A 13,850-nucleotide genomic window follows, 5' to 3' on the forward strand; every position below is an offset into this window, starting at 1 on the left:
GCTGCCTTAGGACTTACCTCTTTGGACAGGTTATATTTCTGATGTCTTTTTTCTGTACATGATCCTGTCCATATGACTTCAACAGACACATCCTCTCTCAGCAGCTGGTCCCTGGCTTCAGCAGCCGCAGAGTGGTAGGCAAGTAGAAAACAGAAAAGTGCGTTTAGGTTCTTTGCAATTTTTTCTGTGGTTAGAATGAAGCTTTGTATTTATCGCCATAGTCTGAGGTTGGGGGTTTCCTACCAAGATGCTGTTGTGCAAGGCATGGGAGCCTGGAGGCACATGGACCCACCTTCAAATCCCAACTATGACATTGGCCAGCTCTACAGTCTTCTTGGGCCTCAGTGCCTCATTTATAAAATGGATATAACAACACCTGTCTTATAGGCTTGTTGGTGAGAATTCAGTTCAGCAACATATTCTGAGGGCCTTAAGGGGTACACCAGTGAAAAGGCAGAATCACTGCCCCTGATGAGTTGCAGAGCAAACCAAGGTCATGGACTTGACATGCAGAGAGTTCCCATGGGCCCTTCACCCAGTGTCCCCTGTGATAGAGTACATAACCATAGTACATTGCCAAAACCAGAAAATTGATAGCGATAGATGCTCCTGTTGAATCTGGCACAGACCATTCCACAAGCTTTTAAAGTCAGGTCAAGGGCCTCAGTTTGATACCAAGAGTACCACACCAGAATCTGAAACAGGTGATTTAGAAGGAAAGAAGAGAGAGATTAGATGTAGGGGAATAACTCTTGACCCATCAAAATTACACTGATTTGTGCCTTTTGTTTCTCACCAAGGGAAAACCTGGTGCTGCAGGACCACCTGGCAGTAAAGGAGAAAAGGGTGACCTGGTTGTTTCAAGAGTGAAAGGTGAGGCTAGTCAATCACTTAGCTGCCTGCCATTTTAATGACTGATGCATGAGCCATCATCTTGCATTCATTTCCCTTGTGACCACAGATCAATTCTATAACAAGACACAGGACTGTCCAAATTGCTTTAAAAAATATTCCTTGCTTGGGGCTCCTGAGTGGCTCAGTTGGTTGAGCATCCAACTCTTGATTTTGGCTCAAGTCATGATCCCGGAGTCATGGGATGAAGCCCCACATCTGGCTCTGCCCTGAGCATGGAACCTGCTTAAGATTCTCTGTCTCTCTCTCCCTGTGCTCCTCTACCCAGCTTGTGCTCTCTCTCTCTCTTTCTCTCTCTCTCTCAAATAAATAATAATATTTCTTGACCTTCACAGCGCTGTGAGAATGTGGAACCTCAACTCCTCTATCTCTGATTTGGAAACATAAATGCTCCTTTAGCCACATATTTAAATCCTCATTATTGTGAACTTGGATTTGACACAAGACCTCCTTTGACTTGCATACTGTATTTTCAGTGCAGTATAGCATCCTGTATTAATCAAGACTATTTTGGTCATGACAGAAACCCAGCTTGAAGCAGTTTTAGAAAACAAAGTAATTTATTGACTCAGCCACACAAAATTTGAAATGGCAGACATCGTCTCCTGTGATACCTGGGTCCACCAGACTGCAGTGTCTGCATTTCTCCCCAAGACCAGCTTTCCCTGGGCTGTGGGTAGACTCCCCTTCCAGGTGGAAGGTCTAAGTTCTTACAAGAAGAAAGAGAGCTAGCTCTGCCTTCTCAGCTCCAGCTTGGGAAAAAAAAAAAGATCTGGAAAGATAGGGCTAGACTGGGGCAAGTGGGCAGCCATGGACTGGTCCCCATTCTCCATTGCCGGGGGATGGAGCATCATGCTTGGCACCACACACACCGTGGTGATGTGACCGGTGCTTCCTTACACAACCTCCTCGGAGAATGCTCCCCAAATAAGGGATTCGATGCATTTGACTGTTGTCATTCTCCCCTCTGACTTTCATGTGGTTGTCTTTACATGACTCTAGTTGACGGAAACAATCTACCGGTCCTGTGTTTCCTTCTATTTCACCCAACTGCTGAAAAGGGCTTGAACATCTTTTGGCCTTTATTCCCAGGGCAGAAAGGAGAAAGGGGTCCTGATGGGCTCCCAGGATTTCCAGGGCAACAGGGACAACATGGCCGGGATGGACTTCCTGGAAAAAGGGGGGAACCAGGACGCCCGGTATGTATGATTCTTCTTTGGCTATAGAGTTTCATTTTCTTATGTGGTCATGGGCATCTATTTTCACCTTCTCAACTTAAAAGTGGGGTTCAGTAAAGCATTACATGCTGTGAATCAAAGACACCTTCCACTGACTGACAGAAAAAGATGATTGTTACAAAAGGTGTGGCATAGTTGCAGATGGTCTGAAATCCTGAGTGACAATTACATCACCACAAGACTTTCTGTCCTGTCTTTGGTCTTTGCATCATTCTCATGGTGTTTATCTGTTTCTGGGGCGCTTGTATCTACAAAGCCCCCAGTGACAGCCAGTCTGATCACTTAACTCTGTAGTGGGGAGCATAGAGCACAGGTCCCAATAATGACCTTCGGTTCTGTCCCCAGGTGAAGAAATGCATGAGGGGAAGTGGCAAGCAAGAGAGGGTAAACTAGTGCAAATCCACTAAACTGACATATTAAATTGATGGAAAATCCCACTGACACTTGATATTGTTTGCATTTTTCAAACATGTTTTGGGTGGAGACCATGTGAAGGTAACAGAGGTCATAAGATAAGACTATGAGCCATGATCTCGTGCTTAGGAACTTAAAGTGTCTTGGGTACATGAGGCATGTTTGGATGCTTACATTATGTTTCACTCACATTATTCATTTTCTTTTTTTTTTAAGTTTATTCTGGTAGAGGCAAAGAGAGAGAGAGGGGAGGGACAGAGAGAGAGGGAGAGTGAGAGAGAATCCTAAGCAGGCCCCATGCTACCTGCTGCAGAGCCCGACGTGAGGCTTGAACCCACAAACCATGAAATCATGACGTGAGCCGAAACCAAGAGTCGGACACTTAACCAATGGAGCCACCCAGGGGCTCCCACATCATCAGTTTTCTGAAGCGCAATCCTCTTTCACATTTTACCACAGAAAATGGAGGCTTAGGGTGTGCTACTCAAGATCACCCCTCTATCAACTAGCCCACGTAGCAGTGAAAACCCCAGTCTGTCTTATGCCAAAGCCTGTGTTGCTTCCCCCAGACTATGCTGCCTGCCATCGACAGTGTTGTAATAGAGAAGGACTAACTTCTGATTTATAGGCACTCCTTCAGACAGGTGTATGTAAGAGAAGCCTGGAAGTCAAATCAGGGTAGATGGTCAGAAGGCTCTCTGGTCTTTCAGCTGATAGCAGGTGTCATGAATGATGTCTGCCTTAGATTTGGCAAATCCCCGTTTCGTTTACTCTTCCATTGTAGAAATTAGAAACCAGCATCCCCGAGTGGTAATGGTCCTCAGGTTCTGATCTAATTGTGAAAAACAAAAATGTATCTATAGATCACATTGGGTGAGGAATTTCCACAGTGGTCTAGAGCAGTCTTCCTAGATTCATTGAAAAAGTCTGGACTCACGAGACTATCGTCAACCACACATGAGACCAGGCTACTCAGGAGGACAGAAGAAACCCCTCAGCTCGCCAGCAGGGTCGCATCAGACATGCCTTGCTCATTGGCAGGAGTCCTGATCGCCATTCAGGAGAGAATGAAATGAGGTCCACGTGCAGCACATGTGCCCGCAGCCTTGACTTGAGAGGCTCCTGCCCCAGAGGCACGCAGCTTGCGGGGACCCCACGGGGAACTTGCCACTTCTAGGAACCATCGCCTGAGGAAATCCAGTAAGGACTCTGCACAGATCAGAGTTTCCCAGGCCAGATGCAAGTTTCACAGCCAGGGGTTGACAATACCATAAGCAATGTTGCCTTGCAATATATTTGACATCCACATTTTATGAAGTTTCCAGAGGAGCAGAACTAGACGGTTGACCAAGGCCAAATTCTTAAGCAGGAGAGGAAAGTGTTTGTCAGCCCTTTGCAGATGGGGAGGGTCATCAAGTCTATCCTGTCTCTTCTCAAAAGAATATACGAAAACAATTTCAGAGACCTAAGAATTTATTTATTCAGTTTGTAAGCCTTCTACCTTACCTCCCTCAGCTGACATATTTCTGTGTTTTGTTACATTTGATAAGAGAAAATTGTTCTAACAAAAAATTTCTAAATTCTCTATTGAACACATAACACACACAGCTTTCTGTATTTGAGGTGTTCCCCTCCCCCCCGAGCATATATATATTTGTAAATATTTTTGTCAAGGATGAAGAAGAAACTAAGTTAATTATCTAAAATTATGTTTGCTATTGAGTTACTGTCTATTGGAATTATGAGGCTTTTCCACGTGTTTCTATAGCCGATGACAATGACTGCGTTGGGCTTACGGACTTGCAAAGATTGGTGATTGACTCACGATGCACATATTCCCAGGGGGATCATGAAGACGCAGCCCCAGGTGATAAAGGGCCTCCTGGCTTGCCAGGGCCCCCAGGCAGAACAGGACCTAAGGGGCCACCGGGACTAGGATTTCCGGGTCCACCAGGAGAGAGAGGGCCCCCAGGAGCTCCAGGCCATCCCGGCGAGAGGGGCCTTGAGGGCTTGAAGGGTCAGAAAGGTAATTTTGGATGTTTTGTGTTATAGAATGTCACCGAAAATAGTGGAAACTAAAGCAATCCCCTCTTCTGGGCCAAGCTGTAATAGCAGTAGCAGAACCACTAAATAAAATTCCTTCAAACTGCTGTTGAAACCATGAATATTGCCAGACAACTAAAAGCATTACAGCACAACCAATATTTAAAACAAATTCTTCAAATACTAAAATGTCTTCATTGTGTTATTTGTCTGGCATAGCAAAGTTGTCTTCATTCATCTCTCACTCCCAACTTAAGCAATCTGCATTAAATTTACGTATATATTCAAAATATCTATTTGTTTATAGTCTTTTGAGACAATGCAGTGTATCTTAATAAAAAACACCAGTATTTCATTTAAGACATACATCGTTTTTCTTGAAAACCCTTTGTAGGCATTCTACGAAGAAAATAAAAGGAAGGGATTTCAAATATATTTGACAGTTCTTTTCATTTAAACAATAAAGTGACTGCAGTATCATAGCTGAAAACTTTTGAAAAGGCTGGAGAAAGAATTAAGATTTTTTTCTTTTGTGATATGTATGTATACCTTGGACTACATTATTAACTGCAAAGGTTTAGAATGAAATAGTATCTTTGGTTCTTGCTTTGACAACATAGAGAAGCAATATTTTGGTCCTCAGTAAGGTTTAAGATTATGGTTCTGGACCCATCAACATCTAACAGTATTTGTATTCACTTGGTCCATTTTTGATTTGAGAGCATATGAAGTAATACATTATTTCTATGAGAAGAGGTATATTCTATTTTAAAGCAGAAGGGAACTGAGAAGCACAAGCTTTGGAGTCTTGCCTTCTCCACCAGTGAAAATGAGGGCTGACAATGATCACATTGCAGAGTCATTTAAAAACACCAAGAGACAATACATTTGAAGCCGCTGACCCATGGCAGCCCCTCCTTGAACGGCAGCTGGAATTAATGTCTCACTCAGCGCCCACGTCTACACACTCCCACACCCAAACTGGGAGTCAGATCTTCTGAACTCAGTGTCAGACGTTGTGGCTATTTCCGTCTTCACCAAATCTCCTGATTCCATTGTACTGGAGATCACTGAGCATATAAATACACTATTTTCTCATACGCTATTAAAACCGATACTTCTTGGAATTTTTTCTATTCCCCTTATGTTTATGATAGCTGTCTGATCATTGAAGTTCAGATTTCAGGACCAAGCTTCTAGAAATTCAGAATAAAGGTAGTTCAAATGATCTAATGACACTTGGGATCTTCTTTTCCCTTGAATTCCACATATACTAGATGAAAAAATACCTTGAGTTGTCTTTGAGATTCATGTTACACTGGGTTATCAGTTGTATGAATGCCACCTGTTTTTTTCATTCCAGGTGAAACAATTTCTTGTAACGTAACCTACCCTGGGAGACCGGGGCCTCCAGGTTTTGATGGACCTCCAGGTAGGATCAGTGAGAAGTTACTGTTTGCACATCCCCCAGAGTAACCAATAGTTCATCATCAGGCAACTAATGAGGATATTTCTAAAACTCTTACCGGGTTTTGAAGGACTATGGGAAAACAGGATTCGTGGTAATTCCCATTAGGGCTCTAGTCTACTGGTTTGGGCACACTCTAGGTGGGTTTTTAAGTTTTTTTTAGATCTCTGTGCAACAAAATTTACCTTGATTTGATTACATATCAGGAAAAATGTCTGCTCTTTGAGAAGTTTAAACCTGTACCTTCTTTCTTTTCCTATCCCCCAAGAGTGAAAAATGATAATGTGCTTACTGATTATGTTTTACTGTCTTCTGCTTTCCAAATCTCAAGAGACATGAACGCTCAAACTTGAAGTTGGCAGACGTATCTCCTTTAAAGTTATTTTAGCTGAGATAATGTACAGTAGGAAATCTCAGAATGTTTATTATTATTATTTTTGATCTCAAGTCCTTTTGCAGATGCTTTTTACCTATACTTCATTTTAGGGAAAATTCAGTAAGATGTGGGCAAATAGATTTTGGCCTTTTCCCAGCAGGCCACATCTCTTTCTTCCTACAAGGAGGGGCTCTGCTCGGATATTTGTGTTGAGACAGAGCAGGGGAACCAAAGGATTCATTTGAGTGCTAGTGTGCATCTCAAAGGCTTTCAGGAAGAATCCTTTACATATGACTTAAAATGCATTAAGAAGGGATGCCTGGGTGGCTCAGTTGGTTAACCCTCAGACTTTGGCTCAGGTCATGATCTCATGTGTTTGAGTCCTGGGTCCAGCTCTGTGCTGACAGTTTAGAGCCTGGAGCCTGCTTCAGATTCTGCGTCTCCCTCCCTCTCTACCCCTCCCCCACTCATGAGAGAGAGCGCACGCTCTCTCTCTCTCAAAAATAAACATTAACTTCTTTAAAAAATAAAGTACATTAACAGAATTATTCTTTGAAACACTTATTTGGGTCACATGATTCCTAAAATGATTATGTAAACCAGGTGAGGCAACACCTTTACTTCCATAAATTAGAAATTCTCTGAAAAAGACAGATAGAGTTTTGTTTTTTAGTCACCTTATTTCATTCTCATTCGAATTGTGTTTTATTGAGTGAGGTTTGGTTGTTTTTATTTAGGACCAAAGGGATTTCCGGGCCCTCGGGGAGCTCCAGGGTTGAGGTGTCTGGATGGGCCAAAGGGTCAGCGTGGCAAACCGGGAATATCAGAAATACCTGGTCCACCTGGTAAGTGAGTGGCCTCCAATTAGGACTGCGTATAGACCCCGCAACTCAACGACCTTAGTCAGCAAATGCCCACTGGTCCCTGGGTCATGGGGGAATGTTTTTTCTTGAAACATTAAACTGTTAGCTATGTTTTGATAACTTTTAGGTTCCGATAATTCTGTAAATCCTCAGGGCTACTTCCACCTGAAGCATGAGGTGTAGGTGACTATATCTGTTATTTGGTAGAAACTGCTCAGTGTAGACACACTGCCAGTGGATGAAAGCAATTAGGGAAACATTGTTGGCTTCTGGAAAACACAAACTCACGGTGTATTTTCCTACGAAAAGTGGCAAAGCAACATTGACTATTAAGTCACTCTTGGGGCACCTGGTGGCTCAGTCGGTTAAACGTCCAGCTTCGGCTCAGGTCATGATCTCACAGTTCGTGGGTTTGAGCCCCGCGTCAGGCTCTGTGCTGACAGCTCAGAGCCTAGCGCCTGTCTTCCGATTCTGTGTCTCCCTCTCTCTCTGACCTTCCCCTGCTCGCACTCTCTGTCTCTCAAAAATAAATAAAAAACATAAAAAAATTTTTTTGAAAAAAAAGTCACTCTTAATTTTAGTCACTACTCCTGTTTTTTTTTTTAAATGTGTTTTTTTAATCAAAGTAGCAGTCTTACCTTTGTACTGGTTCTGTATTTGTACCTTTAACAGTTTAAACAATATTTTTCACTAGGTTTCCGTGGTGACATGGGAGATCCAGGTTTTGGAGGTGAAACAGGGTCCTCCCTTCCCGGGCCACCAGGCGTTCCCGGTTCTCGTGGAGCAAATGGTCAGAAAGGAAGCATGGGAGACACTGCCTATGGCCACCCAGGTCCCCCGGGAGACAGAGGTCTTTCAGGGGTGCCGGGGTCAAAAGGCCACAGAGGTGATCCAGGACACCCAGGCTTTGCAGGTACGCGGGCTGCTCTGTCCCTGTGTCCAGAAAGCCGACCTGGGTCTGCAACAGGTCCCTGAAGATGGTCTAGACTACCTAGCCTTAGAAGTCTAGAATGCAAAATGTCCCCCCAGGAATCTTCTCTCATAAATGAGCACTGGTCACATTTCAAATAACCTGCGTCCCTAGCGTTGCCTTTGCATTTTACTGGTGCCTTTCAAACCCAGGGCGGCTCACTGCGACTCAGTTCAGTTCGATTCAGCAGCTACTGGACATCTGCCTGCTTCGGACTCAGGACAGTATGTTAGGTCTGTAATCGCCCAAGGAGCAGGGCCCAGGGAACCTGCCCCCTGCCAAAGCCAGGTTCAAGGATGACCTGTAAGAGGAGGGGCAGCTCGGCGAGGCGGAGCAGGGTGAGACAGCGTCCAGGGAGACCCCACGGAAGAGCTGGGTTGGGCTGGGCCCTGGCACACAAGCTGTGTCATTTGGACAGGTGACAGGGCGCAGGGACTTTCGTCCCAGCAGGGGCAGCAGGCGGGGGAGGTGGGAAGATGGCCCGGGCACTGATTTACACCGTTTTCCAAATTCACCAAGGGTTCCTCAGGATCAGCAGAGGTCTTCAGATTTCATGCACTTAAAAATAAGCCAGGGTCAGGGTCATTAAAATCATCATCTTCAGGGCCCCTGGTCTCAGGAATTTTAATTAATTACATGTGAATTGCATGGAGGCCAGCAATCCAGTCTGAACCTATTTGGGCTTTTGGGTGATGGTGACCAAGAGTGGACCCCAGACTAGAGTTTACAAACACTGTTCAAAGTCTTTTCTGACAGTGGATGGGCCAACATTTCTTAGGCATCCACAATAGCATCTTAATACGAGGCAAATGGAGGCCAAGGGACGAAGCCACATTCTCTGTCACCAGAGAGCTTACTTACTCTGTAGTTTGGAAGTCAAAGTTTTCATATACAAAACCCCAGGTAGTTGGAAAGTTACAGATAACATATTATCAGAGTCAACAAAAATAATTTTGACTTAGTATTTTGAGTAATTTCTTATCTCACTTGTGAAAATGTATCTAAGAGGCGTGTGCAGCAGAAGATGCAGGTTAGTATGAAAATACTCTTGGCGGCACCTGGGTGGCTGAGTCAGCTGAAAGTCTGGCTCTTGATTTTGGCTCAAGTCATGATCTCATGGTTCGTGGGGCCTTGAGTCAGGATGCGCTGACAGCGCGGAGCCTGCCTGGGATTCTCTCTCTCCCCCCGCTCTGCCCCGCAACCCCCCATGCATGTGTGCTCTTTCTCTCCCTCTCAAAATAAATAAACATTTAAAAAATACTCCTATCACTCACATTAGAGGAACAAATGGGAACAATAGAGTTAAGTCATACACACACGTGTACACACACACACACACTCTCTCTCTCAAAGAAATACTATTCAGCTATTAGCAATTAAAATTACATTTGTAAGGATTACAACAAAATTGAAAACATTTGCAGATTAATATGCAATATGAAATAATCCAACAATTGAGCGTGCACTGCAATTACTGCTTTAAAAATGTCAACATATGAGTCCTGCTAAGCGAAATAAGTCCGGCGGAGAAGGACAGATACCATATGTTGTCACTCACAGGTCTAACAGGAGAAACCTAATTGGAGACCATGGGAAGGGGAAAGCGGGGGAAAAGAGTTGGGGAGAGGGAGGGAGGCAAATCATGAGAGATTTTTGAATGCTGAGCACAAACTGAGGGCTGAAGAGGGAGGGGGGAAGGGGACGGGGGGTGATGGGCATGGAGGGGGGCACTTGTGGGGAAGAGCACTGGGTGTTATATGGAAACCAACTTGGTAATATACTATATAAAAATATAAATAAAAGTAAAAACAAAAAAAATGTCAACATATGAACAAAAGTATAATGGAAACTTGGAAAAATAAAATAGATTTAGGTTAGGGCTTGGAATGATGGGTTTTTTTTCCCCCCTGAAAATTATGACACTGCCTTTTCAATCAACAGAAACTTAAGAGTTCAAGTGATGAAATATCTTACAAAAAGTACATCCAGACAGTGCAAACTGGGTGTGTAAGTGCTGTGGAGATTTGGTGTAAAGCCCACCACGGTGTTAGAGTTAATTAAAATCCAGAAGGACTGCGCAGTTTTCAAATTTGCATAATCAACTTCTTTGTCGTCTACATAACCGTATCAAGGAACTCTCTTAGTAATGCATGGTTTTCCCATTCGTGTGGCGCTCCCCACCATCTATGATAAGAAAATCCTTTGAGAGACGTAACTCCTGTGAGCACTGAGCCGATCCACACATTCACGTCTGGGATTGAGATGCATGAACCTTCTGTTGCAGGCTGGCTCTGTATAGTTTCATGCCCTGAGCGTCACGAGTGCCTTGTATCATTTCAGGGCCAGCTGGCTTGCCCGGATTCCCGGGTCTCAAAGGTCCCAGAGGCAGAGAGGGAAGTGCTGGGTTTCCAGGGATCCCAGGCCCACCCGGCCATTCCTGTGGGAGAGGCACCCCGGGCACACCAGGGCGGCCCGGACTCCCCGGGGCTCCGGGCAGTCCAGGTAAGTGTCAGCCATGTCAAGACCTCCGAAGGGTCTGCGACTTGACCCTGCCCACCACGGAATAAGATCACCTGCCATTCTTTTAGGGATGGACAGAACCAAGCCTCTTGGTGCAGAGACAGAGACTATACTATTCACAGAATGGCACGTAGCAGGAGCTTCTCTGTGGCTCTTGTCATTTGTCCTTGTCCCCCTAGCATCAGGGGGGCACCAGAAGTGGGGTTAGATGGGTGTTGCACGTGCAGTGGGGTGCAGCATCTGAGAGGAGTGCTGTGATGGAGAACTGGTGCTTTATAGCCGCCTGGAGGACGCCTGCTCTTTCTATCATCTGCCAAGGCGACGGGCTGTGCCCACACGCTTGAGCAGTCGCCCAGGTAAAGAGCGGCCAGGACCTTGTATTCTTTTTGTTTGTTTGTTTAATGTTTTATTTATTTTTGATACAGAGAGGGACAGAGCATGAGAGGGGGAGGGACAGAGAGAGAAGGAGACACAGAACTGGAAGCAGGCTCCCGGCTCTGAGCTAGCTGTCAGCACAGAGCCTGACGCGGGGCTCAAACCCATGAACATGAGATCTGACCTGAGCCGAAGTCGGAGACTTAACCAACTGAGCCACCCAGGTGTGCCCCTTGTATTCTTGACACACCCAGCAGCACAGGTAGGGCCGGAGAGACCCAGGAAGAGGTATCTCTCACCACAAGGTGCCAGAGGGCTCTTTCTAGTGTGATCTCCATTTCACCATGTGGCTTGTCACCTGTTAACTCAAATCCTGTTGCATTCACCCAAGTGCTGGAATCTGCCCTCTCGGTGGATCAAAGCGAGATTGGGCCATCCCTGCCATGATGGGGCTTCCTTTCTGGCACCCATAATACTAAATGACATTGCTGTGATTTCTACAATCCTCTCTGGTGATCACCCTGACCAAGGTTCACTTGGCCATAGCTTCAGGAAACACCTGGAAAGTTTTCTTCTAATCTGTTTCAAGAGTAAATGTGAATAATGGCTCTGTTCTTCACCCTTATCCATTTTCCATTTTTTAAAATGCTCTTTAGGGGCACCTGGGTAGCTTAGTCAGTTGAACGTCCAGCTTCAGCTCAGGTCATGATCTCATGGTTTGTGGGTTCGAGCCCCACATCAGGCTCTGTGCTGACAGCTCAGAGCCTGGAGCCTGCTTCAGAGTCTGTGTCTCCCACTCTCTCTGACCCTCCCCTGCTCACGTTGTCTCTCTCTCTCAAAAATAAATAAAACATTAAAAAAATTTTAAATGCTCTTTAGAGCATTCATGCATCTCTCCTGGGAAATCATTATTCAAGTCATCTGCTTTTCTTTTGCCTGCTGCCAGAGAAATAGGTTCTTAGACTGACGGAGCCTTGCCGCTGTGATTTGGGCTGATAACCAGGGTTCCAAAGGCACAGAGACCCGATTTAAGCTCTCTTGAATTCTTTTCTTTCCTGCTCCATGTGCCAAGCCAGTTTTCAGTCTTCCTACGTTATTGTCATTGTGCTTTGTCTCAGGTCCCCCGGGTTGGAAAGGACAGCGAGGGGATATGGGGCCTCCTGGTCCAGCTGGAATGAAGGGCCTCCCTGGAGTCCCCGGACGGCCAGGGGTGCATGGACCCCCAGGACCCCCTGGAGTCCCAGGCCCCTTAGGTGATGATGGACTGCCTGGTCTTCCGGGCCCAAAGGGTGGGTAGTGCTTTTCCATTGTTTCCCCCCATTGTATACACCTCAAGTCCACCGCCAAACGAAGACTATTACATATGATCATACCGTTGAATTTACTGTTATATCAGCCTGATTTTGTCCTTCTTCCCTTGGTGACAGATCCCTTCTTATCCTCTGTATTGTTATTTCCAGTGGCTGAATGTTTCGGGGGAGGTAAATGGGAGAAGGCGGGTGGGGGTGTTAAGTCCACAGAACGGTAAACACTTCTGCCTGACTGACTGGGTAGAGCTGATAAAGTACAGCGTCAAGGCTAATGCACTTGTGTTTTGGGTGAGCCCCCACCCTCCAGCCCTGCGTCCCTGGCTCCCGGTTCTCTTAAAGCTTTATGGGATCAGGGCTCAGAAAACATAAAGGCTTGCACTTCAGCTCTGGGGGGCGCAGAGCTTAGTAGGAGAGCACGGCCCCCACATGCAGGGAAGCTGACCTTGGTCGTTAGTTTGCCTTCAGTACAAGCTGAGGAACTCGGGCGGGCACAACTCCACGCTGACAGCAAAGAGCATAGACTGGGAATACTGAAAACGAACCGAGGGCTGAAGGGGGAGGGGGAAGGGGAAGGGGGTGATGGTCATGGAGGGGGGCACTTGTGGGGAGAAGCACTGGGTGTTATATGGAAACCAATCTGACAATAAACTATTATAAATTTAAAAAATAAAAAAATAAAATAAAATGGCTTTTCTCAAAATTCTTGTTCTCATTTCAACAGGCTCCCAGGGGATGCCTGGCTTCCCAGGTTTTCCAGGGGAGAGAGGAAAGCCTGGCCTGGACGGGCGCCCTGGCAGTAAGGGGGAGCCAGGAGAGAGGGGTCAGCCAGGCTCGCTTGGAGACCAGGGGGTGAAAGGCGCCAAAGGTAAACGCAGCTAACAGCACGATGAGGCAGCATGCCTTGTCCTGGTGTTTGATCAGAGTGGGCAAACATGGCCTCTGGAAGGTAAATGGGTCTTGGGGTACCTGGGTGGCTCAGCCAGGTAAGTGTCCAACTCTTGTTTCGGTTCATGAGTTTGAGCCTCAAGTCAGGCTCTACGCTGACAGCAGGGGACCTGCTTGGGATTCTCTCCTTCCCTCTCTCTCTCCCCCCACCCCCACGTGTGTGCTCTCTCTCTCTTTCTCTCTCTCAAAATAAATAAACATTTAAAACAATTTTTAAAAAAGAAAAATAAATAATACTAGCCTAAAGCTTGGATTCTTCTTCCTTTTAGATTTTTTTTTTTTTTTAGAATTTTAAACCGCTTCATTTTCCTTACCTCTCAGTCACATTGCATATTGCTGATAAATGAATTGCTCTCTGAATAGAGGAAAAAGTGCTTTGATTATAGCTATTGAGTTTGAGAGAATCTTCTCACCTA

General features: G+C 45.5%; 1 protein-coding gene across 1 annotated transcript in view; it reads left to right on the forward strand.

Moving 5' to 3' along the window:
• Window positions 1–13,850, forward strand: part of COL4A4 (collagen type IV alpha 4 chain) — a 129,561-nt gene that overhangs the window by 73,216 nt on the left and 42,495 nt on the right. Inside the window, exons 24-32 of the mRNA XM_029933685.1 lie at window positions 801–873; window positions 2,005–2,111; window positions 4,407–4,590; window positions 5,971–6,039; window positions 7,189–7,296; window positions 8,009–8,227; window positions 10,625–10,786; window positions 12,298–12,468; window positions 13,211–13,354. Coding sequence (XP_029789545.1) covers window positions 801–873; window positions 2,005–2,111; window positions 4,407–4,590; window positions 5,971–6,039; window positions 7,189–7,296; window positions 8,009–8,227; window positions 10,625–10,786; window positions 12,298–12,468; window positions 13,211–13,354 — 1,237 coding nt within the window. The remainder of the gene's footprint in view (window positions 1–800; window positions 874–2,004; window positions 2,112–4,406; window positions 4,591–5,970; window positions 6,040–7,188; window positions 7,297–8,008; window positions 8,228–10,624; window positions 10,787–12,297; window positions 12,469–13,210; window positions 13,355–13,850) is intronic.

Source organism: Suricata suricatta, chromosome 3, assembly GCF_006229205.1.
Source record: "Suricata suricatta isolate VVHF042 chromosome 3, meerkat_22Aug2017_6uvM2_HiC, whole genome shotgun sequence".
NCBI classification, from domain to species: Eukaryota; Metazoa; Chordata; class Mammalia; order Carnivora; family Herpestidae; genus Suricata; species Suricata suricatta.